The 26472-nt window shown below is 37.9% G+C and overlaps 3 protein-coding genes across 3 annotated transcripts in view; 1 reads left to right on the top strand and 2 right to left on the bottom strand.

Moving 5' to 3' along the window:
* The window catches only part of LOC140170822 (uncharacterized), a 116271-nt gene extending 114821 nt beyond the window's left edge, over window positions 1–1450 (top strand). The window contains exon 29 of the mRNA XM_072194040.1: window positions 1–1450. Coding sequence (XP_072050141.1) covers window positions 1–323 — 323 coding nt within the window. The 3' untranslated portion in view covers window positions 324–1450.
* Window positions 688–4774, bottom strand: LOC140170821 (uncharacterized). The gene is made up of 2 exons (XM_072194039.1): window positions 4207–4774; window positions 688–710 (listed from the first exon to the last, which is right to left on the bottom strand). The coding sequence occupies exons 1-2, from the start codon at window positions 4772–4774 to the stop codon at window positions 688–690; spliced, it is 591 nt and encodes a 196-aa protein (XP_072050140.1).
* Window positions 4775–18173: 13399 nt separating this feature from the next.
* Window positions 18174–26472, bottom strand: part of LOC140171412 (zinc finger SWIM domain-containing protein 8-like) — a 51921-nt gene continuing 43622 nt past the window's right edge. Inside the window, 5 exon segments of the mRNA XM_072194669.1 lie at window positions 18174–22906; window positions 22909–23016; window positions 23019–23045; window positions 24000–24957; window positions 26105–26316. Of these exon segments, the coding sequence (XP_072050770.1) occupies window positions 22626–22906; window positions 22909–23016; window positions 23019–23045; window positions 24000–24957; window positions 26105–26316 (1586 nt within the window). The 3' untranslated portion in view covers window positions 18174–22625.

Genomic DNA, 26472 nt, shown 5'->3' with positions numbered 1-26472 from the left:
GTAACAGTAACTACCCAGATATCCTCCAAGAAGGAGAAGTACCCTTACTAGCACGCAGCGTATGCACAAGCTCCCGAGTGTACGGTAACAAACTTACAAACAACATGATGTGCGCAGGGTATCTTGCCGGCGGTATAGATTCCTGCGATGGGGATAGTGGTGGGCCACTCGTGTGCCAGAACACTGATGGTAAATGGAAGCTGGTGGGAGTCACATCCTGGGGTTATGGCTGTGCTGAAGCTAACGCACCTGGAGTATACACACGCGTTGAAAGGTACTTGCCTTGGATCAACAGCAAACGAACAGCACAGCAATGCCCATAGGAGTATAACTTATAGATAGGCACTGCAAGTACTTGTTATATTAAATAAGGAGTTGCAATAAATGCAACCAGTGTGAAATTGTCTGCAACAGACTTGTACAGTGGCCATTGATGTATAGACTATATTATAGGACTTTATATGTGACACAATCATGGGAAATGATCAAAATTTTGAAAATATTCAATTTCAGGTTTTTTACATCAGTAACTAGTAAAAAATGCTACGTTTTGATGCAAACCCCATGATAATTAAACTTGTGGCTACCAGTGTGTCTTGTCTCAAGTTAAGAGTAACACCTTGTTGGGTTTCACAGTGGCAGATTCGAATAAGTGCCTTTCCACCCGTGTGTATATGCCCCGTGAAATTAGGTTAGCACATGATGCGAATCTGGCAATACAAATCCAATATGACGTTAATGTCAATTTGAGATGAGACAGACGAATTGTGTATTTAATCCTACGTACGCTTTGCCGAATAATCGCATCGCAACTGATACTATTATTATTCACAGTCATTTGCAATTAATTTGTTCATATGTGACACGATCAAGGGAAATGAGTCGGATGTCGCTAATATTGATTTTGAAATATTGGCAAAGAAAGTGGTAAAATTCTTTTGTTTTATATTGTTTTCAGCGATTGATAAATTGACGTAACTTCACAAAGAAAAGTCGTATCAACATGGGGTTTTCAGTTTCTGAAAACTCTAAATGTCCTTTTTAGGAACAAGTGTAAAACTTATTTTCGACCAGGGCTGACATGTGACTCATTCCCCTTGATCATGTCACATTATCACAATTGAACAAATTTGAGACACTGGGTAGTCAACAATGGTGCTGTCATAGAATATATGCCTTATAGCTAGCATTTTTTCAATAATTTTTTGAAGTATGCATGTAATATATATTTTTAAGCTACACTTTTTTATACCAGTATTTTATTTCCATATTGAGTAATCATTCTCATTAAATTAAATGTGCATTGTGTTAGTAACTTTTCAAATTCATTGTGACAAAATTGTACAATATTAGCCTTTTTAAAAATCATTGTACTTTGTAGTTGTTAATGAACATGTAAAACAATCGTTGGCCTTCTTTCTTTCAATAAATTTTCACTTTTCTAAAAAAAAGTAGCGTAATCAAAGACTTGATTCTTTCTTTGTACCAAACTGAGTGGTCAAGGTATAAAATGATGGGTTGAAGGCCCATCTGAAATAGCTGTCAGGTGTCATTAAGGGTAGACTAGGTATTTAGTCGTCTTTTTACGAGGCGAGGGGGTATCAAAAAGTTTTTGAAATCGCCCAGAAGTGAAAGAGCTATATCAATGAAATTTTGTCAGTGCAATCACTGGTCCTTATGTACATTGTACACTATGGTGCAAAAATGGTCTCATAAGTATGTTTACTTTTTTTACAGGCGCTAGATGTCAGTACCTGCATATATAACCGCATAACCAGCAAAATGGAGACAATTGAGGCATGTAGCATGATTAAGTTCCATTTTAACATATGGAAAAGTTTTCCTATGAAAGTCTCTTTAAATAAATTATACTCGACTCCAGGGTGTGCACGCTGTGTGTACAGAGGCGTTCGAGGTCAATGCACAATGCATACATTACGCACACACACACAGCACACTAAGCAGGGCTGTATGGAAGAGGTATGGTTTTTCCTATTGTACTGACGGCATTTTGTAACCAATCAGATTCCTTTTAGAGAGTAGAATCTGGCAAAGTATTTCTAGGAAATATCGTGTGAGCCAAGTCAATCGGACTGACTATTATCAAGTGAGGGCCGTCTATAGCACGCTACTTTAATAACACGGGGTGCATGTCAGTGTATTTCGCAGTAAATTGAGTGAGATTTTGGGAATACCTTGCAGTGTTTAGTGATCCTGTACGACGAGGTCTTTCATCAGATTTCCTTGAAATCGGGAAAAGTAAAGTTTAATATATACATGAGACAATTAAGAGTGAGCCAAAAAATAAAAGACTTTCCCTTTATAATAATTGAAGTTGAAAGTGAAAAAAGACAATTTTCTCCCATTGCTTAACTGTGGGACCCCTTTTATTTGAGCAAAAGAGACTACTTTTCCATATGGGTTACAGTGCCCAGAAAATCTGTGATGAAATAAAAATTCCTTTTCCATAAAGCAACAGTGACATATCACAATCACCACCGAAGATAACTTTCATTTCATCATCGATTTTCTAGGCACTGCAACCCTTCAAAAGCAGGATCTTAATAACGCTGCCGTGCCTCAATTTTCTCAATCTTGCAGTTTATGCACAGTAACTGGGGCAGCAGGTTATTGGCATCTAGCACCACCTGTAAAAAAATTAAACATACTTATGATCGAGACCATTTTTGAACTATAGTGTACATAAGGACCAGTGATTGCACTGACAAAATTTCATTGATATAGCTCTTTCACTCAAGTTCTGGGCGATTTCAAAAACTTTTTGATACCCCCTCGTAAATAAAGGCACTTAATTTAATGCCCACGTGACCAGATGGGTGCTAACATTACAGCATGTAGACAGGATCTCTGGAAAAGTGATCTTTGGCACAGCGGGTGGTCTTCCTGTGTATTTCAATTGGAAATGCGCAATGCATGTCCAGATTTTCTAGCAAATTTGTCATTTTTTAAAAACTTTGTAGTATTATTATAAGAGTTTTCGTCAATAACTTTTTTTTCCGATGGTAAAACTTCCAAAATTTAGTTCTTGAAAATATACTAAAAACAGAATCCCCCAATGTGTAATTAAGTTCACTTATACATTTTCAGCAATTTTGATGATATTTGTCTGAAAAATTCCTATCTCTTAGCATTAAAGCACATCTACTGATCACTTGGTGGTCTTGGTATGGCGGCACCCATGGGTCACGTGGGCATTAAATTTAGTGCATTTTATTAAATAGCCTATGGTGACTGCAAGTTGTGTTGTAACATATACTGAAAACCGATGTAAGTTGTGGTCAACTCGGATGTCATCACTGGATGTTTGACTTGAGAACAAGACAGTTGTCATTTCAAATCAAGATGTTGAGATCTGAAAGCACTGCTACAATAGTCAGTTGTTGTTAGAAGAGCTACCCGCTCCAGCTTGTCCATGCCTTGCCACACTCTCAGTCCCAGTTTCTAGAACCACATCTACCGGCAGGATCTACACTGTAGTTCATGTTTGGAATAGCCTACCAGATGGAGTAGTCAGAGACGTAACTGACAATGGAGCACCATCCTTCAAGAGCAGAGTGCATAAGCATCCTATTACTTGTGTCTGATGCTTTGCTGTATCCCTTCACTCTTGTTGTTTGTTTTGTTTGAAAAGGTTTGGTGCTTTCAGCTGCTATGGCTATGTGCGCCATCTGCTAAACAATTCTCTTGTGTACAACACCTTTGTTCCAATATGGTACTTTATATGCTCCACTGTACCTTAGTTATTTCCTATGGCCAAACGGCTGTCTGCCACATTGTACATATCTCTGTCTGTATACTCGTACGTTGATTTCTTCTTGTTTCCTTGCATACTTCTTAAAAACCAAACATTGTCTTTTCAGAGCCACACCAGGCTGAGTCAGCCGAGGAAGTAGCTAGACTGTGGCCAAAACACAACATGATCCTCCGGCTAGCTGAAATCCTCGCATCCAAGCCTGTTCTTCGTTGCCCAAATTAGCGTTACCCATCCGACACCACGTGGAGGTCTGGGTTGAGTTGCCCACAAACAAAATACAGCTCTGATTAACTTTTTCTTATTTCTCACAAACTATGATTGCTTATAGATATTTGAAGGTTTCTTTGTACAAATCCAACAATTTGGGTTGATGTTACGTACCTCAATGACAGTTTCGTGCTAAGACTTAGCACTTTCTCAAATTGACTGACCAATTCCTGCACATCGTCGACTGCTACCGGATGGAGCTGGCGTAGATGGCGCTGTTAGGACTTGGTCATAAATATGTGGAAGAAAGTAGTTCCCCTCATCTCTGTTGAGTGTCTTGGCCCCCCTCTTTCTAATCCAAATGGCTTCTTTTATGTGTCTCCTCTTCCTGTTCTGTTCTCTGTCTTTGATTTGGGACTCCTCCCAACCGATTACATGGTTATGCTCGGCCACGTGATCTGTGATAGCAGATTTATTCTCCTCCCCCGTAACGGAGGCCTGTCTTTGCGCTCTGGTGTAAGCTTTCTTTGAAGCTTTACCGGCTTCTGTTTTGTGTTCTTTGAGCCGTGTACCAAAGAGTCTTGATGTTTCTCCAATATATGATTTATCACAGTTGAGGCAGGGAGTTTCGTAAACACAGTCAGAAGTTTGCTTCACATCTCGCTTGTCCTTAGGATGGACCAGTATATTACGAAGAGTCTGATGTGGCTTAAACGCGGTGTTGATGCCGTGTTTTTTAAAGACTCGCCTCACCCGTTGTGAGAGACCTTCTTTGTACGGAAGGACTACCATTCCCCTGGATTTAGTCTCTGATTGTTCTTTGCGTTGCGGTTTGCTTTTGCTTTCCGTTTGTTTAAATGCCCATTCAGGGTAGCCACATAATTTTAGGGCCTCTTTGATTTAGATTTCTTCCTGAATTTTGTCTTCATCTTCTGTGATAACTTTGTCTTTACGGTCCATTAATGTTCTTATGACACTGAGCTTGTGTTGCAATGGGTGATGGGAGTTAAAATGTAAATACTGATCAGTATGGGTCTTTTTGCGATATACCAAAAGCTTGATCGAACCATCTTGCTTTTTGACGATAAGAGTGTCGAGGAACAGAATTTGATGGTTATCGTCCATTTCAAATGTGAATTTGATATTGTCCGTCTTATCAATTTGATTGATATGCGTGGTTAGTTGTTCTGCTGTATCTTTTTTCACAATCTCGAGCACATCGTCCACTTATCTCTTCCATAAACGAGGCTTGATATCTAAAGGGGCTGATGCTATTGCTTCTTGTTCCAGCTATTCCATATAAAGGTTGGCTACGATGGGACTGACGGGGGAACCCATCGCAGTACCGATTTTTTTTGATCGATTTTACCGCGGAATGAAAAATAGGTGGTAGTAAGGGCAAATTCTAACACTTCCATAACGTCATCAACTGTTAATTTGGTTCGCTCACTCAATGTTTTGTCGTCAATCAACCGTTGTCTTATGATTTCAAGCTACTTGTCAATTGGCGTATTTGTGAACAATTACACAACGTCATGGGAAATGAATTCTTCATCTTGTTCAACCATGATCTCTGCGAGGTCCTCCGCTAGATCTTTAGAGTTTTTTACGTGATGTTGAGTTTGACCAACTAAGGGGCCTAAAATTCTAGCGAGCTCTTTAGATGTTTTGTACATTATGGACCCACAGTAATCCACGATTGGTCTAAGTGGGTTACCAGCTTTGTGGATTTTAGGGGTACAATACATGCGAGGTGTATTTTCAGCTGTGGGATAGAGTTTCCAATACTCTCTTTCAGTAATTTTATTGACCTTTTTCCAACCGGTGAGAATGCTTATAAGTTTTCTCTTATAGTGCGCGGTGGGGTCATTTTAAAGTTTCTCGTAGGTCTTATCGTCAGTTAACATGATGGTAACTTTCTCCTCATTGCTTATGGAGAGCAAGCTTTCATCCAGAATTCTCTTGGAGAAACAGAAGCTCAACAGATTGCACCCCTCACCTTTGTTCCATAACCATTAAGGTATAGGACATTTTTTGTTTTTGCTATAGCCCCCGAATGAAATGTATTCAATTATGTTTGTATTCACTTCGCTAGCAGTGTGTGTGAATTTTACATCCGAACTAAGTGCTATTCTTTTTTATGGGCATTTTAGTGTCTAAAATGGCCCAAAATATGAGTTTTTCAATATTGCTGTCCATTTCTAATCGTCACCCCCATAGACTTTACATGTAAAATAAAAAGGCCCATTAAAATTGAATAGCACTTAGTTTGGTTGTAAAATTCACACAAAATGCTTTTTGAGTGATTACAAATATAATTAAATAATTTCATGCAGGGGCTATGTGGAATTTTTTTTAATGCATTGCTTGTACAATGACATTTCACAATAAAATGTACATCTGAAACAAAGGTGCCCTCTGGGCGTAAAAAATTATTTTGTCTCTCTTGACATGAAAACCCACACAATTTTTACAAGGGGAACAACCTTTTTTTTCATGCACAAATTAAGGACTACTCCCCATTCCAGAATAATACAGAACTAATTTTTTTGGATTAAAAAATATTATCCTGTTTTGCCAAATTAAACATAGCTAAATCCTAATCCTTTAGTTAGTCCTAATTGGCAATGAAAGTAAAATTTTAATGTTTGGTCAATTTTTGGAAATAAGGGCCAAAAACATGCATTTTAGGGCCTTTTTCGTATTCTGTGACAATCAAGCCCAAAAGACTAATTTCAACTTATGCATTCTAATTTTTGGAAAACACACATTCCAATCTTTTCATAACCAATTAGCAAAACTAACATATAATATTAAAATTATGAGGTAACTCTTACCTTATACTTTTACTTACACTAAGTCTTACAATTTTCGGACTACAATTGTAAGAAAACATGCAAATTGCATGTTTTGGACCATTTTCCCTCAAATTGCAAAAATATTAAAATTTGACTTTTATTGCCAGTTAGGACTAACTAAAGGATTAGGATTTAGCTATGTTTCATTTGGCAAAACAGGATAATATTTTAAAAAAAAAAAAAAAATTTAGTGCTGTATTCTTCCGGAATGGTGAGTAGTCACTAGTCACTATAATTAAAGACAGATAAAAAGAATTTATCGCGTCTGATGTCACTGTCAATTACGATCCTTGATTGGTTTACACAGGTTAATTAGCGTAAAAGGAAGACCAATCTATCTGGTGCTGATCGGAGAAAAGGAATAGCAGCAAATGGCGAAAAATTACATACTTTTACAGCAAAAAGCAGCTTTTCTAGGCATTGTGGACATGGTGCCTTCGGTTAAGAAAGTTTCCTACTATAAAGACCTAACTTTTGAGATGGTTTACATGTCAAAAGGTGCAAAATTAAAAATAAGGCGCCCGGTTATAAATCCGTGTTCAGCAAGTCATCATCACGACACTTGTAAACAAACCGTGCTCGAGTTTGATTGACAGATGACGTCAGGCGATAAATTCTCTTTATCTTTGTCTTTCATTATATATGACGTCACTCTCTCAAGTAAATTGGACCATAGGTTAAATTCATAGTTGGGGTTAATTACTACATTAGCATATATTGTTACTGTGGGGAATAGATCCCTGAATGTCCCTTAATTGTGCCTTGTTGAGGGCATATCATACTCAGGGCCGGATCCAGGTGCACACCCCTTACATCCGTCCCTGATACTAAGCAATCCCTAGGAGTGTAGCGTTTATGACGTTCCCAGTCACTGATGGCCAGAGTGTACAGTGTGTATTGGAATCAACATCTGATAGCACATTATGTTTGGTATAGTGTGTATTGCTATCTACCCCTGATAACACGGTATGCACTGTATAGTATCTAGGCCTATTGGTATCTACACCTCATAGCACAGTATGTATGGTACAGTGTGTGTTGCTATCTACCCCTGATAACACAGTATACACTGTACAGTGTGTATTGGAATCAACATCTGATAGCACAGTATGTATGGTATAGTGTGTGTTGCTATCTATCCCTGATAACACGGTATACACTGTACAGTGTAGTATAGGCCTATTGGTATCTACACCTCATAGCACAGTATGTATGGTACAGTGTGTATTGCTATCTACCCCTGCTAACACGGTATTCACTGTACAGTGTGTATTGGTATTTACACCTCATAGCACAGTATGTATGGTATAGTGTGTATTGCTATCTACCCCTGATAACACGGTATGCACTGTACAGTGTGAATTGGTATCTACATATGGTTAGTGTGTATTGATATCTACCCCTGCTAACACAGTATGCACTGTACAGTGTGTATTGGTATCTACACCTGATAGCACAGTATGTATGGTATAGTGTGTGTTGCTATCTATCCCTGATAACACGGTATACACTGTAGTGCGTATTGGTATCTACACCTGATAGCACAGTATGTATGGTATAATGTGTGTTGCTATCTACCCCTGATAACACAGAATACACTGTGCAGTGAGTATTGGTATCTACACATGATAGCTTCCATCTTACTGATATTTCAGCACAATACTAGCATGTACCCCATTAAAATTCTCCGAGAGTTCCAAGTCGATCCAAGAAAAAAAAGTGTTTTTCGCCCCACCCTATTGTGCAAGCCCTTGTGATATCTCGCCTTGACACCGGGAATGCTCTCCTCTATGGAGCAAAATCAAAAGACCTTGATCGTTTGCAGTCCATCCAACACAAAGCAGCCAAACTCATATTCTATGCCGCCAGACTTGATAGCCCCTACACCATTAATGCATGACCTTCACTGGTTACCAGTAAGAGATCGAATCAAATTCAAACTCTGTCTGTACGTCTTCAAATATTTGCATGAATCTGCTCCTTCATACAGAACACGCTCATCTGGACCCATCACAAGATCCTCTATGGATACCAGTCTTCTGACCACTCACATCGGTAAAAATTGCAGTGGTGACAAGTCTTTTCATTCTGCTGGTCCAGCGTTGTGGAACTGCCTCCCGCGTAACTTCAGGGAGGCAACCTTGGTGGCAACATTTAAAAAATCTCTTAAGGCTCATTATTATCCTTTTTGACTCTTTGCTTTTGTTCTTTCTCTTGTTTTTGCAGTGTATCACTTAGCGCTTTGATCTTTTTGAAATAGCGCTTTTAAAGCTCTTATGTATGTATCTGATTGGCCAATAACGTGTCAAAATGTTGGTCGGCGCAGATCTGCACTCTTGAAGGGAACACAAAGCATGGGTACCTCGCTCATTAACAGGGTGCTTGCGTCAATCTGAGCAAAGGACTGCTGTTCTTCTCAGAAACCGAATGTAGCATTTGATATTCCATTTATAGCCTGAGGAAAAGGATACATGGATAAAATCACAAATTGACATCTCATATGTTGGATAGTTCTTCCTTTTTAATGACATTTCAGAATAACATGGGTAAACTTACAGATAAAACAAAATACTTTTTCTTTTTTGTATCTTTTTTTTTTCTTTTCTTGTTAAATTTAAATTTTAAAGATTTTTTTTTTCATAAATAGCATGACACAGAGTTAAAATTTTGGGTATTTTGCTTGCAACAATAACAGCAAATACAATAATTTACATATATGAATAAAAAAAACTCCTTATGATTGTACACATGAAGACAAAGCAACACAGACTCTTCTGACGAAATTTTAAGGAGCTAAAACAAAATATATTTTTGTATAAAAAACCCTCGTACACAACGTTTCACCTCAAGTTTGGTAGTAACGTCAGCATGCCAATATACTGCCCTTGTATATGCTCTGCACGACTAGGTTAGCATGCAGATTCCATGTAGCAAGCAGTGTTGTAATATGCACCTACGTACCAAACTCAAGGTGAAATCTAGTCTAGTTTGATCTGTACCAAAATAAACAATTCACATCTCGTAGATGATTATTTTACAATCATCGTAAAATGGCAACCCTGAATGCACACTGCAAAATACAGCTTTTCTTATATGTGATGTGATCAAGCAAAATCAGTCGAAATATTGATTTAAGATATAGCCTTTAACAAAGTGAATATTTCCAATTTGTCGGCTCTGAAGATGGCTTTTCGCTAGAGTTCAAAGCTCAGCCCTCTGAAAAGGACATCTCTAGGGAAAGATTAAATCTTACTCATTTCCTTTTGTTTCCTGTTGTTTTGGAAACTCTTTAACTGCTCATATCTTTTGAACTGGTTGTCCAATTTCAATGAGGTTTTCTGCGAAATGTGGCTTTACCTGTTACAATCCAATAATAAACTGAAAATTGTATATGACCGACTTCAGACTGATTTTGTTTGATCACATCACATGGATGCGAGGATTATTTCAAGAGGTGTATGACATAATAAAGGTATTGTATGATAGAATGTATTTCATATTGACATATCCACTGCTTCAAACACACAAAGTTTAACTGCATTAGTTGCCTGGTGCACAAATGTGTTAACTGGTACTGCTAAGGTTAAACAAAGGCATAATCCTTCTGTACTTCAGACAGCTAATGTAGATAGCCTTTGTGTGCTCCACGCAGGCAATCAAAAATGACCTATAACAATTTTGCCTATGTATGGTTTTTTATCAAATTCTTTTGTTTAAGAAATAACTTTACTTCTATCAGACATATGAATTGTCAACCATCACAAAATATCCTAGTATGTGATACACCCCTGTTTCAACATGCCTCACTCTGTGCTACCCCAGACAATTTGGTTGATGGGTAGAAACATACCTGCATACATCAAAAGATGTGGAACATGTACTATAAATCTGGGTCTAAAGGGTACAGTTCATTGTATTCCATTGTTGGCGTGTCAGTGACATCAGTAAATATTTCACTGGGTGCAGCTTCAAATCGTGAGCATTCACTCAAAGCGCTAGTGTACATGCACGTTAAAGATGCTGACGAGATGCGTGAGCGACACGGCTGCCTCAACTAATTGATGTCACTGCCTCGTCAAGAACTAAAATAGTATAAGGAGTATACTGATCAAGCTAGTCTAGATTCACAAACCATGCAGATTTATCGAACCATGCTGTAGGTCACTCACCAGGTAACAATATTACACCCAGCATGCATGTACTTCTACTGAACCACGGCCGAGTCAATAGGGCAAAGAGTTACAAGGGCACTTCTACCCTGCCTAGGCATGATCAACATACGAACCAGCCCATTGTTCACCTGGTGCAAAAACAAAAATTTTCATCCCATTTATGTTCAATCACACTTGAATATCACAAGCGCTAGCCGTTAGAGCATAAAGATATATATTACTATATTTCCCCTTCCTGAAATTAATTTTTAAATTTCCAGCCCATTGCAGTCTGTACTTCCCTGGCTATGTCGCTGATGGTGAACCCATACTGGACAAATCTACCTGGGGCCAAATTCTTGTACCAATATCCTAGGTTATTAGAGGATGTGTGTAGCCGTGTATAACCTGCATACACAGCGTAGCCGCATTGCCGTTGTGTGGAGCTATTGTGACCAAGGCCACTCGGCAGATGTGAATACTTAAAAAGATAGAGACGACTACCAAGGTGTCACAGTATAACTAAATGCATCTCTAGGCAGTTGTGGTCACAGCCAGCCTTATGGTTACACAGAGGCAAATTAGCCGTAGAGATACACCCCATCTAAGATATAACATGGGATTATTAACAGAATTTGGCCCCTGGATCTGATCTCAGCAGGGAATACTCGTATGTGACTGCAAAAACATTGAATGTATCATTGGCATTAATTAGTATTTAGAGATATTATGAAAAAGCTAGTCATTGCACACATTTTAAGCTTCAATTGAAATGGAAAGCTGAATTACCTTTTTCATCAAAGTGCAACCCCTTGCGCACACCCAGAAATCAAAATTGGAAGTGCAAGAACATTGTACTATTAGATGATCCTACAGTACAAGATAATCTGATCTGGGCTATTCCAATTACAATCCATACACCCTCTGTGGAAGACATGACCTTAATCTCCTACACAGGGAGTGTGAATTTCAAATGGGGTTACCTGATTGGGTGACCCCATTTGAAATCTACACTCCCTGTTTAGGAGATTAAGATCATGTCTTCCATAGGGTGTGTTTGGATTTCAACTGCAATAGCCCCATTGTTCATGCAATCCTGAAATTTTCTTGAAGGACCACATTTTGTGTCTTAATTTATTTGACTATATATATATTAAGTTTTGTATTGAAATTATAATCTCAAATAACCATTATAGTGTAGTCGCATTGTTTTGTATGATTTTCAACAACAATTGCCAAGATGACAAGGTTTTTTGAAGTATGGTGGGCACAAAAGGAAAGGGCGTACTTTGGTTAGAGTAACCTTTGTATGCTTTCTCAGCTGACAAAAGTTTACTCAAACCAAAGTATGCCCTCTCCATTTGTGCCCGCCATACTTCAAAAAGGCTTATTCCTGCTTGTTGAATGCACATACAATGTTCTTACAGTACCATTATATTTTATATAATGGCACACGTACATGTGATAGTCTTGCAGTTGGGTAATTACATATAGTTATCCTTTAAATATATTTAAAAAAAGTTTCATATTAATAAATATACTTCCACTTTGATTACAAATCAAATGCAAAGTCCTTTTTTACAGCTTTGAATATCACAGAAATGCTTCTGCTGCTGATGAAATCACACATACAATGTTCTTTACAATCATATAGCAACACTTGGTTTCTAATCAAGACAGGCCTAATCTTTTGCAGATACCTGTGATGGCTCAGTCTATGTACCCTGTATGGGGTCAGATCATGTCCAATATTGCCCCAGTGTTTCATCTTTCTGTATTTAACCAGGTTCTATTAGATTTAGGAGATGACTCCTTATCTTAGAACAAGTTCCACTATGTGTGCTGCCATGATATTAATGCTATGGTGTAAACAAATTGAAACAACTTTTGTAACATTCCTGGACTTGTCTAAAGCCTTTGATTCAATCGATCATAAGAAAGATACATCTACATAATGCCACTTATTTTGGTGGCATTAAATAAATACCCCGGCATGCCTTGCAGATCACAGTCGGCTTACAATTGTGCTTAGTATGCTGCCTGTTTGTGAAACTGGTTTTAGCATTTATGTGTACATGAGCATAATTCAATTTAGTCTGTGGTCAGACTGGTACAAATAATACAATCTGGCTCTGATTATACATGGTAATGCAACATAAATACAGGGTGTCCCAATAATGTAAGATTCCTCAAAAATTGTGTCCTAGTTGAGTAAATGCTACAGAAAGTGACAATTCAAATGGAGTCACACATTCCCTGTCTGGAAGATTAAGCTCATGTCTTCCACAGAGGGTGTATGGATTTCAACTGGAATCAGTGTGCAACAAATAGCACTTGAGCAACTCCTTGAAAAACAGTCTCATCTCTCTGGAATCACCTGCTGGCATATGTAGCATTTACGCATCCGAGACACACAGTTTGAGCCACAATATTGTTACAGATCTTTACACATACATTTTGTCATTTTGTATTTTGAGTATTATTACTTTTGTATCACCCTGATAATGAATAGCCAAAAAAATATACATATTACACAAACACATGACAATGTTGATCAAAAATAATATACGTCTGGTTGAGGTAAATCAAAATATAGCAAATTGTAAAATAAAGCTTACAGTATTCAGTATAACATGTAATGATTTTTTTTGGTTTGTTTAAAACAACAAAATATGATTTCTGTGAAACAGATAAAAATTAAAAGAGGTATTAAACTTGCAGATAGTGAAATAACACAACTTAGCATCAAAATATGTTGGCCTGTTCCAGTTGAAATATATACACCTACGGAAGACCTTAATCTTCCACCCAGATGGTGTAGATTTCAAAATGGAGTCACCTATCCAGGCAACTCAATTTGAAATACATACTCCCTGTGTGAAAGATTAATCGCAAGTCTTCCATTTCCAAAGGGGTATAGGATTTCAAATGGAATAGCCCAAAATTTGTCAGTGTTCTTGATTTATAAACCGTCTAATTGTAACATAAGTTACAATGGTTTCAAATCTATTGACAACTGTTAAAAAAAATTCGAGCACTTATGAACCCTTGTTAATTGTGTTGACATTGCCCCTAAATCTGTCAGTATACACACCAGATAACATCAGTGATGTATAAATATTGTCATGCATAAAATCAAGGGGTTATTAAAGATGGCTCCATCTGCAATAGCTGCCAGGTGTCATATATAAAGTAGTGTACAACATATAGAATGTAGAGACATGTCTATATGGCAGCTATTGGCTTTCTTGTAACCACTTGTAACACCCAATATTTATACACCACAGCATACAGAGATAAGGAGTAAAAAAACAACAACATTGCACCACTTCTTGATATCACAGCCAGCCAAAGAGAATTTGTAGAGGAGAGACAGAACATGCATGGCATGTTAACACAAGAAATGCACAGTTAACAAAGTGGATTGATCTTTCCAAAGCAACAATGAAAAATTTATGTCACTGATCAGATCGGAATCCCTCGTCACTAGTCCCTGGAGGGTTAAATTCAGTTGTAGTGACTAGCAACATCAATACAAGGTGGCATACGCTGGCGAAGTGATGTATTTATCGGATTAACTACCATAGCAATAGGTGAAAATAATTTTTGCATCACGCTGCACTACAAGCAGGTTGCCTCATCACCTGTGTATGTCTGCAATCATAGATTGAATACAATACCGGTCTTTTCAAAGATACTAATCTTACAGGTGCGAGTAATCAACATGATATGGTTCAATGCAGAGGTACCGCACGAATGTACCAGTGCAGCACGGTATATTCAAAAATTGTTTTTCACCTATTGCTACGGTAGTTAATCCGATTATTACATCACCTCCCCAGTGTATAGCATCATAGGGTAACCCAATCGAAGTGAAAATTTGAAAATTGCCTAAAAATGGCAGGTGCTCCCTCAATCAGGCTCGGTGCCCAGCCCCCATCTGACAACTTGCGATACGCTTCTGTTAAAACATGTTCATTCCTATCTAATAATAATTGCAAACTGCATCAAAGCCTACTTCCAACTTCACATGCCATATAAAGAGTATAGCCTTGGCAAATGCCTGTACATTCCAGTTAAATTGCATAAGCTTACAGTCCTATGAAGCCGGTTTTTATCACAAACTACATACAGCATATTGGAACTTGTGCTTGTTGATCAATTTACATCTGTCTGTGCAATTATGTAGTTACAAACCTAAATGCACACACACATAGCTTAGAGTGACAAATATTCAAGTTCATGTCCATTACATATTGGATAAGCTTTCTGCCATTATTTCCTCTTACGGTAGCAATTTACAATCAGAAAACATTTCACTAGCTAACATTAGCCGCAAATCAATAAAGACAATCACATTTGCAACTGAATTCCACCAGCGTATAATTTGTTGGTGAAGAATTCTGCAACCTTTACACAAAGTACAAAATCATGGAATACGAATGGGCTAAAGAGTTTGGCAGATTCAAGTTAAAAATGTTTGACATCTTTTATATAAAAAATTTTGCTGTAGGAAATGAAGAAGACATTCAGGTTCAAAAATTTGAAATGGAATAAGACGACTTTTTAACAAAAAACTTCACAAAAATTTGGAAGAAATATGCTGCTCACAACAATTTTGTTCATTATTTTAAAGAAACACTACTGCTTGAAAATTGAGATAGCAACCAATCATGACAGAGGATTGGTACATTTATCGCTTGTATATCTACCATGGAAAACTTGCGAGGAGCTATGGTAGAGTGGCTATTTATAGACAAGTTTACCTAATCATGAAGCTCCTGTGGCCAAGTAGTTAAGAGGCATGTCTCACAAACCGGAGGTCCTAGGTTCGATTCCCGGATGGGATCACTTTTCCAATTACGTCTTTTAGAATATGTTTCCCTGATGAAACCTTTAAACAAGTTAATCTGTTCAACTCAATACCAACAACTGCTTCTGTAAATTCCTTTTTTTTTCTTCTTCACAAACACAATACTGAATATTCCTTTTTGAAGGTTAATGTACTTATCACAAACAAATAAAATATGCTCCAAACCGAGCCTATGCTTGGTGAATATCCCAGGTTATTGTCTAGGAAATTGCTACAAATCACCACAAACCTGGCATATGTATTATATACAGTGTATAGGAACTGCACAAATGACACACATTTTGATTTCAAGAAAAATGAAAAGCTATTGTATAAATTTTTTTTAAAGATGATTTTTTTAGCCTGTGAATAATAAATACACAACTGCATAAAGAGTTATCAAAAAGTATGGCATATAAAATGAATCTGGAGTGGCTGCAATGGGCTATTCCAGTTGAAATCCATACACCCCCATGGAAGATATGACCTTAATTGTCCACACAGGGACTGCAAATTTATTTCAAATGAGGTTACATGAATGGGTGACTCCATTTGAAATATACACCCCCTGTGTGCAAGATTAAGGTCACATCTTCCATAGGGTGTGTATGAATAACTGGAGTAACCCCTATCTTGGCACACAGTACATTGTTCAGTTAGTAATCTTTAGATTTTCAAAAAGGAAGTTTGTGGAAAAACACATTTCACATACATTAATTTACCCATAATACAGTTGTACAGACACACACAGAAATCAAGGAAAACAATCTTTCTTACAAAAATTCAAAGGAAAAAATCCTTGCTACATTTTCCAAAAATTTAAGTGCGAATTCGAAATTAGAAAAGAGTTTTGTTGCTACAAGCCTTACAATACTGTCCAATTTCAAATACATCTCATCCATAACCGTAATCATCGGGTCGGGTGAAAAACCATGCAATAAAACCATTCAATATGCATTTATACAAGCACTGCTGCCATAATTGCTCTACACCACATGAGTTGCTGGAATAAGGTATACGTGCAAGTCTATTTATTTAGACTTTAAGAAATCAAACATACTCTTTACTTCAAGTAAACCTCCATCTTTGTCAGCTTATATAAGGCCCTTCACACTTGAATCTTGAGTTTCCTGTCGCCCACCTGCGCTTGAAATTCATGCCCACCATTGAATTCATTATTGTAATTTTTCTTAAATTTAAATGTGCATTTTTGTGGTACCCCCTCCGAATGCTTAGACTGAATCTGAACTCGCTTCAGCCTTCACATTATTTATAGTAAATCCTTCAATATCCAATATGTGAGCTTGTGCCCAAAGACTATGTTTAATTCCACAGTTTGACTGATATTGAAACTGGGAAAAATAATGTAAAAGTTATCACATTTGTTTTTTGAAATACAGGAAACTCAGAATCAAGTGTGCAGGGCCTAATCAGAGTTAAGCCAAGTTGATCACCCATCTGTGTTGGTAGCCTTCATAATTTGGTATTTTCAAAAACCTATGATCTCCTCAAAAAAATTAAGAGAAAACTTTTTAGTCCAAGTCATTGTTATCAGCTTGGCTAAACTCTGACATATGGTTCATTACATTCACACTGTGCACACACCTACATTCACACATAGTGCATCAACCTAACAAAGCTACCCTTTATCGGGAGTTTATGCCACACACTTTAAACATGCTACAAGTTTCTTAGATATCACTGGGCTATTCTAGTTGAAATCCACACACCCCCTATGGAAGACATGGCCTTAATATGCTACCACAGGGGGTGAAGATTTCAAATGGGGTCACCCATTCAGGCAACACCATTTGAAATTCACACTCCATGTGTGGGAAATCAAGGTCATGCCTTCTTCCATAGGGGGTATTTGGATTTCAACGGCAATATATCCCATTCTGTACAATACATAGTTATAAGAGTAAAGAAGTATCATGAAGTACATCAAAATCCACAATTAATAGTTGTGGAAGATGAACAATGGTGAAGAATAGAGGGGAAAAACAAAAAACATCATCAAAACAACAACCGTTGTGATATCCCAAACAGTAGTACATATTTACAGTTTCATGGCAACTTTGTTCAAATGGAAATATTTATCTCCATTTTTACACAATGCAAACAATAGAATATAGACATTTGTCTATAAAAAACCAGATGTCTCAAAAAGTTTTTTCCCCAAGTTACATTTTTTGCACCTTACAGTGATTCCTGTAATGACTTTTAACCCCATGGGCACTACTTCCTTTTCTTACAATGCATCTAATTGGTTCTTTACATGATATAATCATCTGAGTAACCAATCAAATTAGAGCTTTTAGATCTAAGCACTTACTCCTTATTCTTACCTTATCTCTGATTGGCTCAATATATGATATCGCCCCCCTTTATAACCAATGAAAATAGTTCTTAGAGGCTGATAACTTGGCATGTAGTGCCCATGGGGTTATAAAAGAAATATAATCAGATTTTCCAGTCTTATCATAAATAGCGCTTTTACATCTATTTCTATGCTTGCAGTCAGCATGTTGGGAGGGACACCCTGTAATTGCAATACTATCTACACACTGAGGTAAACTTGCACTTAAAAGTCCTCTATTATTAGATGCAGTAAGCAGTGTACCTTGCATATGACTTGGTAAATACGAAATACACATGACCTGAGTTGGAGAAGTTCACACAATTCTTAATTTTAAAGGTACACTAACAAGGATGAGTCATTGGCATGGTTATATTATTACATCGATCATTATTATATCAGGCTTTTTTTTTACTACATGTGCTGACATGTACTGACAAGCCTTACATTGCGCTATTATTTAAAATCCACACCCACACTGAGGAAGACTTTGGGTTCCAACCAAATTTAACCGTTTAAATGATTCTGTAATAAAAAGGTGTAAAGGTGAAATTCTGAGCTTTCAGGCCAAATTGTGTAAAAATTTAACTGAATTTGACAAATTTAAACAATTCATTTTTGCAATTGAACACATTTGTAATTGTATTGAACAACATAAGGTACAACTGGAATTGAAATCTCCCACAGGGGGTGTGAATTTCAAACAGAATAGCTCATTTTGTCTGCTGTCATAATAGATATTATAAGTTGAACCTTCAACTATCTGATTCACCATTCAGAAACCACATTTGTCTGTAATTTAAATACTGGTCATCATATCAAATCCTTTTTAAAATTCCAAAATTTATTGGAATCTATTCTACCACACATTTGTGTTTTTTCAAACAATTCAACTCGAGTTACAATATTCAGCCGATTCTTGCTTTGCAACTGAAATACATGTTTTCTATCTTAACACTATGGGCACTACTCTCGTTCTTACAGTATCCCTGATTGGCCAATTACATGATATAATCACCTACGTAACCAATCAAAATACAGCTTTTAAATTTCTTAGCAATTTTATGCTTAATCAACCCTACTGATTGTTCTAACCATATCTCTGATTGGTTCAATACATGATATAGCACTCTTTTTAACCAATCAAAATACTTGTTAGAAGCAGATAATTCAGTCAGTAGTGCCCACAGTGTTATGTTTATTTTACTTATCATGCGTCAGGCAGACAAACTGATCTCCAAACCTTTCTCAAAATACGTGTATACAAAAATTGCATGCACCGTGCCACAAATATACCAGCACTACACACTTATATACAATTTGTAGCAAAAAAAGCTTAATACTTTGCACAAAGTTACAGTGCCATTTGACTATTTAACAGCAAAAGTCTGAATCTTATGTACTTTTCTATCATCATATATATCGACGGGTAAGTACAAGGCCCTACCTGCAATACATGTAGCTGCCAGGTAACAGATGTATACAATGTAGAATACAAAAATTGTCAAATGTCTATAGGGCAGCTATTGCAGATAGGGCCTTCTTGACATTCTCTCGGTCGGGGCTGTTCCATCTATCGCACTTACCCACTACTCACGTCTGTCAAAGGGGACACCCTCGTAAATCCCTGTTTGTACAGGGGACGTTTCAGTTCAGGTCAATTTTCTCAGCACAGAAAAAAACAATTTGCCTTGTCTTTGGTAATCATTTTAAGTTGATTTCCCTGATAAGAAATCAAACTGTTGGAATTGTTTCATCAAGAGGTATTGAGTGCAAGGGTAAGTGTCCCCTTCGTGTATGACGGATGAGATGGAACAGCCAAATCTCGGCAAAAGCAGCCAATGGGAAGAAGCGATCTATCAAAAGTGACGTCATGCCCACTAACAGAATGTTTTGTAGTTTCATTTAAGGTATAGTTAAAATAAAACTTAACTTAAAAAAAAACCCACACAAACAAACATATTTTATATCTTCTGCAATCATTTATGCAAAAGTTGACAAATTTGGCAGCGAAAATATATGATGATACAAAAGTAAATACAAGATAAATCCATCCTTTTCATTGCAAAAACAGTCGCACATATTCCTGAGTTGGAGAAAAAAAAAGAAGTCGCAACATTTACATTTCTGCAACACATGATGCTTCCACCTTACAATCGAGCTATTCCAGTTAAAATCCATATACCCCCTGTACAAAATATGACCTTAATCTTCAACACAGGGAGTCCGAGTGTGAATTTCATATGGATTAAGATTAAGGTCATGTCTTTCATAGGGGGTATGGATTTTAAATAGAACAGACCATTACCATATTCAACCTAATTCAACCCTGGACCTTTCAGCTGCCAGCATGGGTGCTTCAATTGTTTCCTGTGTCAAAGCCACTAACAATCTTATGATATGAAATTTGGTTAATTATTTAAAACCTGATTTTTTGGCATATTTGTAATGTTTACACATGTCCCAACCTGCAGGCGCCATTGTGCCACTTTACAGGTCGAATATGGTACTCCGTACTTGATACTAATTTTGCAGTTTCAGCCTACAAAATATGGAAAGTTAAAGCTTGAAATACTCACAGCTAGTCTCTATGTGCACACACCCGACAGTTATAATGCCATCTAATGGACTGTCGCAAGCCGGAGAATCATATAGTTGGATTTTGCTACGAAAAAGGATATAAAACCAAGCCCAATTACTGGTAATTACCCCCTTTGACCAATATCACTACCAGCTAGCCAGACCCTTCCCATGTTAAACCACAGTGGGTAAACCAACTGATAGAAAAATGTTAAGTTATAATATTATTTTCACACCCTGTTGACAGCTCCATCAATAGGGATCAGCAGGGTATAATTGGAGTGATTAGTGGTTTTAGATTTATTCCTTTTTCGTAGGGAAACTTGACTATACATAGGCATATCTCTATTCAGAACTGTACATACCAATAAGGAAAAATCATTTTATGTTGAAATGCAAGAACTCAACTGTTAATTATAAATGATGAACTGCAGTATCACACAGAATCACCTTTTTTAGCAGCCATGCAAACAATCTGGTTTATATTGCTTGTTATGCCAATAATCAATGTTGTAATGCAACTAGCCACAATTTGTACTATGTAATAGCTGTACTGTTTCGAAGAACATGTATGTTTAAATGTAAGGGATCCCTGGGTTTCTGAAATTCCTTCCCATAATACAATATGCGGGTTGTAACAATGCACCTGTTAGCATTCCACACACAGATTAGCAGAGTGTACATATGCTACAGGTTGTTCCAGGATAATCGGATGCAATGACAGGGTAATTTCGTACAAACTGACTTCTGGTATAGAAACCCAATATTAGTTATCTATCTCAATTTTCCCTCTGCACTTTAAACCATGTAATGTGCAGAGAATTGAAATAACGAAAAAGTGAAAAATTTCAAGCTACATTTTCGCTTTCCAAGTAACCAGCGCAATAATAACAATGCACACATACATTCATGTTCTGTAGAGGTCAAAATAAAGAAGCTTGGACTCAGCGAGGTAAAAACTAGAGTAACAATTAAAAATTGACAAATTGCAAAATATAGAAACATTTTCTAGATTTGTCGAGCCTGCATCATTATGAGCCTATAATAGCTTTAACAAAGCCCGGAAATTGCAATTACAACATTGTTATGGCAACACAACAATCTAAAATTCCACTCCATATCACTGTCAATTTTAACCACAATAATGAGAAACAAAGACAAGCTAAAAACAATTGTTATAATACTTGATCATCAAAACCGCTTGAAAAAACATCTTAAATACAATTCAAATTCATTTCATCTCCAAAAGTGGTAAAATTCACACAATCATTTTAATTACAGCTTTCTTTAACACTCACTTAGTTATATCTTTCATTAGCCATTCCAATAATAGAAATCCATACACCCTATACACTGAAGAAATGATCTTAATCTCCCACACTGGGGGTGTAATTTTAAATGGAGTCACCCATTCAGGTAACTCTATTTGAGATTCACATTCCCTGTGTGGCAGCTTATATAAGGTCATGTCTTCCATAGGGGGTGTATGGATTTCAATTAGAATTGCCCAATCTCAACTATATCAGTTATAAGCCTGAATGAGAGATGCACATTGAGTACAATGACAGACAAACTTAAAAGTCGCTGGCTCAAGCTAATCTGAAGTCGGTGGGGTGGAGACCCCAGGGTGGTGACTTCTGGGCTAGGACATATTCTAACTTCATAAGTTGTCCCGCATGTAGCATGAATTTTTGTCTAAAAATGCTGCAAGATCATCTAGCCATTAATATTTAGACAAAAATGGCCTTCACATAAGTTGGCACAGTATTATTTGGCTCACAGGGCAAAACAATTCAGCAATCTCTTATTTTAACTACCCTACACACACCAGCCTTTAACAACATCAATGCGAGGTGGAAGTTGAATGCTCAAAGATATTTCCTGGCGACAAACTTGACGCCAACCGTGTCCATAAATCACGCTTGCAGGGCCGCAGCCGTCTCAGTGACTGCAAGAAGTCGTTGAATTGCGTCATCCCTCCAGGCGCCATCATGAACGCTTTCTGCGCACTCTGCACGACATTGATGAAGTCGTCGTACTCCGGTGGCGTAATGTGGTACATGCGTTGATGGATACATTGGATGTACATCTGCACACACTTCTGGACGATGGGGCTCAGTACGGGGAGCGGAGATTAGCCTGAATAGGGGAGTGGTTGGATGTTGCAAGGTGGTGCGCTGCCTCCCATGCTATTGTATGTAGAACAAATGGGCTGACAACTACATTTAGCAATACGCACAGAACTGCTGAAGATAACTGGCTCCTAGAGGGGAAAATGAAAGCGATATCAATTTTAAGGTACGATTAAGATGTATGTTAGTTACATGGTCAGTATGGATAGTAGATTCAAACAATTTGTTCTATAGCTTCACACAATCTCATCTTCATGTGGATTTGTCTGAGGAAACCGGTTTGTAATCCACATATAAAGGGGTTAGTGCCACGGGTGTACTTTAACTATTTTGGGGCTACTAGTCAGTCAGGCAGTCACTCATAAATATTACCAGCACGACAGAAATTTTACCTGCCTGACATTTAGCTACAGCCACACTCAATAGCGCTATAAAGAAGCCTAATTTGTAAAAATATCTTACTTCTGTTCATGCTTCACTACATATGTGTTGCGTTACCAATACATCAATCATTTTCTGCCGTAACTCAATGCAACGCACTACGAATCTTATTACAAGGAATTAAAACGAAGCAGTATTTTGGGAAGAGACTGCAATGTGAGTAATGCAACTCACCACAATGCAGATGCAGTGAAGCATGAGCAGACCTTTACTCAGACACATGTTGATCTCATGAGGTATTGGAGTTAGAGATTGTACATCAGGTTACTCAAGTTGCACCTGGAAGCATTTTAAGTCTCATTATCTTCAGGACTTCATGCCTTCACAGTGCTACAAATTTTAAATGTCAAAAGGCAGCTATTAGTATGTGATGCGATCAAGCAAAATTAGTCGGATGTCCGGAATATTGATTTTGAGATATAACTTCCTTTGTATTTTATTGTTCTGAGCAACACTAAAATGGTCATATCTCTGGAATTGTAAGTCTAATTATGATGGGGTTTTCAGCAAAATAAAGCTCTGAGAATGGCTCATATAATGAGATTGAAAACTGAATTTTGATTTTGATCGACATCAGACTTATTTTGCTTGATTACATCACATATGACTTCCTTGTACCCACATGATGATACATTGATACTTACCTAGTCTCTTTGATATTTCTAGTAACCACTTGATCTCCTCTCCATAAGGTGGATTAGGCGAGAATCTCGACTGAGTCCGTTCATCATGAACCCTCCGTGCAAGGGTATCTACTGCTAACATTCCGACCCTGTACGCCGCATCTAAATAAAATAGCCCCGGTGGTTGCTGCTGCTGCTGTTGCTGCTGTATGGGCTGTGCCATGTGAGGAAGTGACGGTGCCGGTGCTTGCGCAACTATGGAAGGCATAGCCCTAGTATGCACAGCAGTTGGTGGTAATGCACGAGGGTACTGACCCATAGGTGCATGTGGAAGGGGCACGCCTTGTGCCGGTAAAGGTCTGACAGGTAATGGTACTCCGGGAGAAGGAGAGTTTGAAATGTACGGGCAAGCAGCATGGTATGGTGGACACTGATGGGGTAAATTCCAATGCATGCCGTGCGAGTTCGGGGGTAAGGATTGTCTGTGAGTGACAGGTCGTCGACCTGGACCGGGTAGTGGGATGGGTCCGTGTCCACCGTTGATAGGAGCAGCAGCATAACCATGGAAACCAGGCTGGCCATTCCCTGCCATATATGGATCAACTGGTATATAATCCTGATATCCTGCATGATATACTGGTAATGGTATTGTATGTGGGACTCTAGGTGCTGCTACATATGGCATCATTACTGGATGTCCTCCTATACTATTGGCAACCGATACAGTGTTCATACTGCATGAGTAGGGCACCACCTGGTTACCCTCTGTGGTCGGTGAGTTCTGAGACACCTGTGCCTCTCCGTTACTCTCAGCCACATGACTGTGATGAGATGATCTGCTACCAAACACATTATCATGCAACCACTCCCATTGCCTAGCCACGTTAAATAATACATCCGGGTAGACGTCCCCTCGTTTGCCGGCGCTTTCAACGGCAAGACATGCCTTCTCTAACATTGGGTTGTCTTGTTCTTTGCACTGCAAAACAAAAGTACAAAATATGTATTAGCAAATGTGTAATCACAAAGAGAACAGGCCAAAAGAGAACAATAATTTGCATCTTTAAGCTTGAGCAGTACAAAGATTTGCATATAGTGCTTTGTGCGCTATCGGCATGATGCTTTATACACTGAACATAAACAAGCATGTACTTCAAATCAAAGTTTGCCAGACGAATTACAAAATAATGCAGAAATACATTATTTTGCACTGCATGAACGTCGCGAATACATGGCAGAGTTGGGTTTGGGTTTTGTCCTCTTTGAATCAACCAGATAAATAAGGTTATAGTCAGGGCCATAATACTTGTATTCAATGCACATATAAAAAGTGAAGTAACGGTAATGCTTGTGTACTATTTCAATAGACCTTTTCAAATCGAAGTTTTCCGAAGTTTGTTATGGATGACCTCGTTTTCAATTCTGTGTCATCGATGCTAACGCAAACGCAACTATTAAATCTGCGTGAAAGACACAGTCAAGCATTGGGTATGGCTTGTGCAAGAGATTTATATTTATATTGCGAAGACCACACGAAGACCAAATCAAATGTGCCTCAGACGACAAACATTTGTATCTTTCTTTCTTTTACTGTCACATTGTGAAGTGCCAAATAGTGGAAGTGTTAGTTCAATACCTTAAGAAAATATTTCTCTTGAGATTACTCACAATGATTTTGGCTAAATATGTTGTATTTTCACTCAAAAGGGTATGTGATTCCGCTTGATTCATTGTGCACCAATTTGATACTGCGGTTTTCCGAACTTGATTTGAAAAGGTCTATAGACAGTGAGACTGATTGATTTTCAGGACTGTCAGACAGCTTTTGATTGACAGTTGCTATGCTCGATCACATACCGTTCCAAATCTTCTATTACTAGTTACGATTTGTAACGCAATTACCCTACATATTACTTCATTTGCCCAAGCAATTGCCTTATAATAGTATATTAGTAATCCAGAATGTCTTATATTATAGTACATGAGTACTCCAGAATCCTTGCCTAAGTTTTGCAATCATGCACATCAGGTTTTGACCCTAACCATATTGTTATGACACAGTTGGCAAGCGTTAACAGAATGCAGCATATGTAGGACTTATTTTTTACTGACTTAAAAAACATTACCTGCATAAGTGCTCTGTTGACCTCTGTCGGATTTAATGCGTGGGCGTGCCTAAGACAAGATAACGCTAACTCTGCTGCAGCTTGCACCATGTTAGGATCACGCCCTCTAGAGGCTCGGTCAGCTAGCGAAGCTGCTTCTGCTGGCGTCAGGTGACCTTCCCATGTATCTACTAGTAGAGTTACCGCTGCACTACCAATCTCCATGGCTTGACCTGGGTGGAGAGAGAGAGAGACAATAAAGTTAAGTGCCTTGCCTAAAGCTTATTTTATACTTAATCGCTGAGCGACGAGCAATTGAAGCCTGCTTTTTGTTGCTTTGGGAAAAAAGCGCTAATTCATTGGTAAAGTATCAACCGCTCATTGCTCAG

The sequence above is a fragment of the Amphiura filiformis genome, chromosome 15, assembly GCF_039555335.1.
Source record: "Amphiura filiformis chromosome 15, Afil_fr2py, whole genome shotgun sequence".
Classification (NCBI taxonomy): Eukaryota; Metazoa; Echinodermata; class Ophiuroidea; order Amphilepidida; family Amphiuridae; genus Amphiura; species Amphiura filiformis.
Note: the sequence above shows the minus strand (reverse complement) of the source record. Positions and strands in the feature narration are given on the sequence as shown.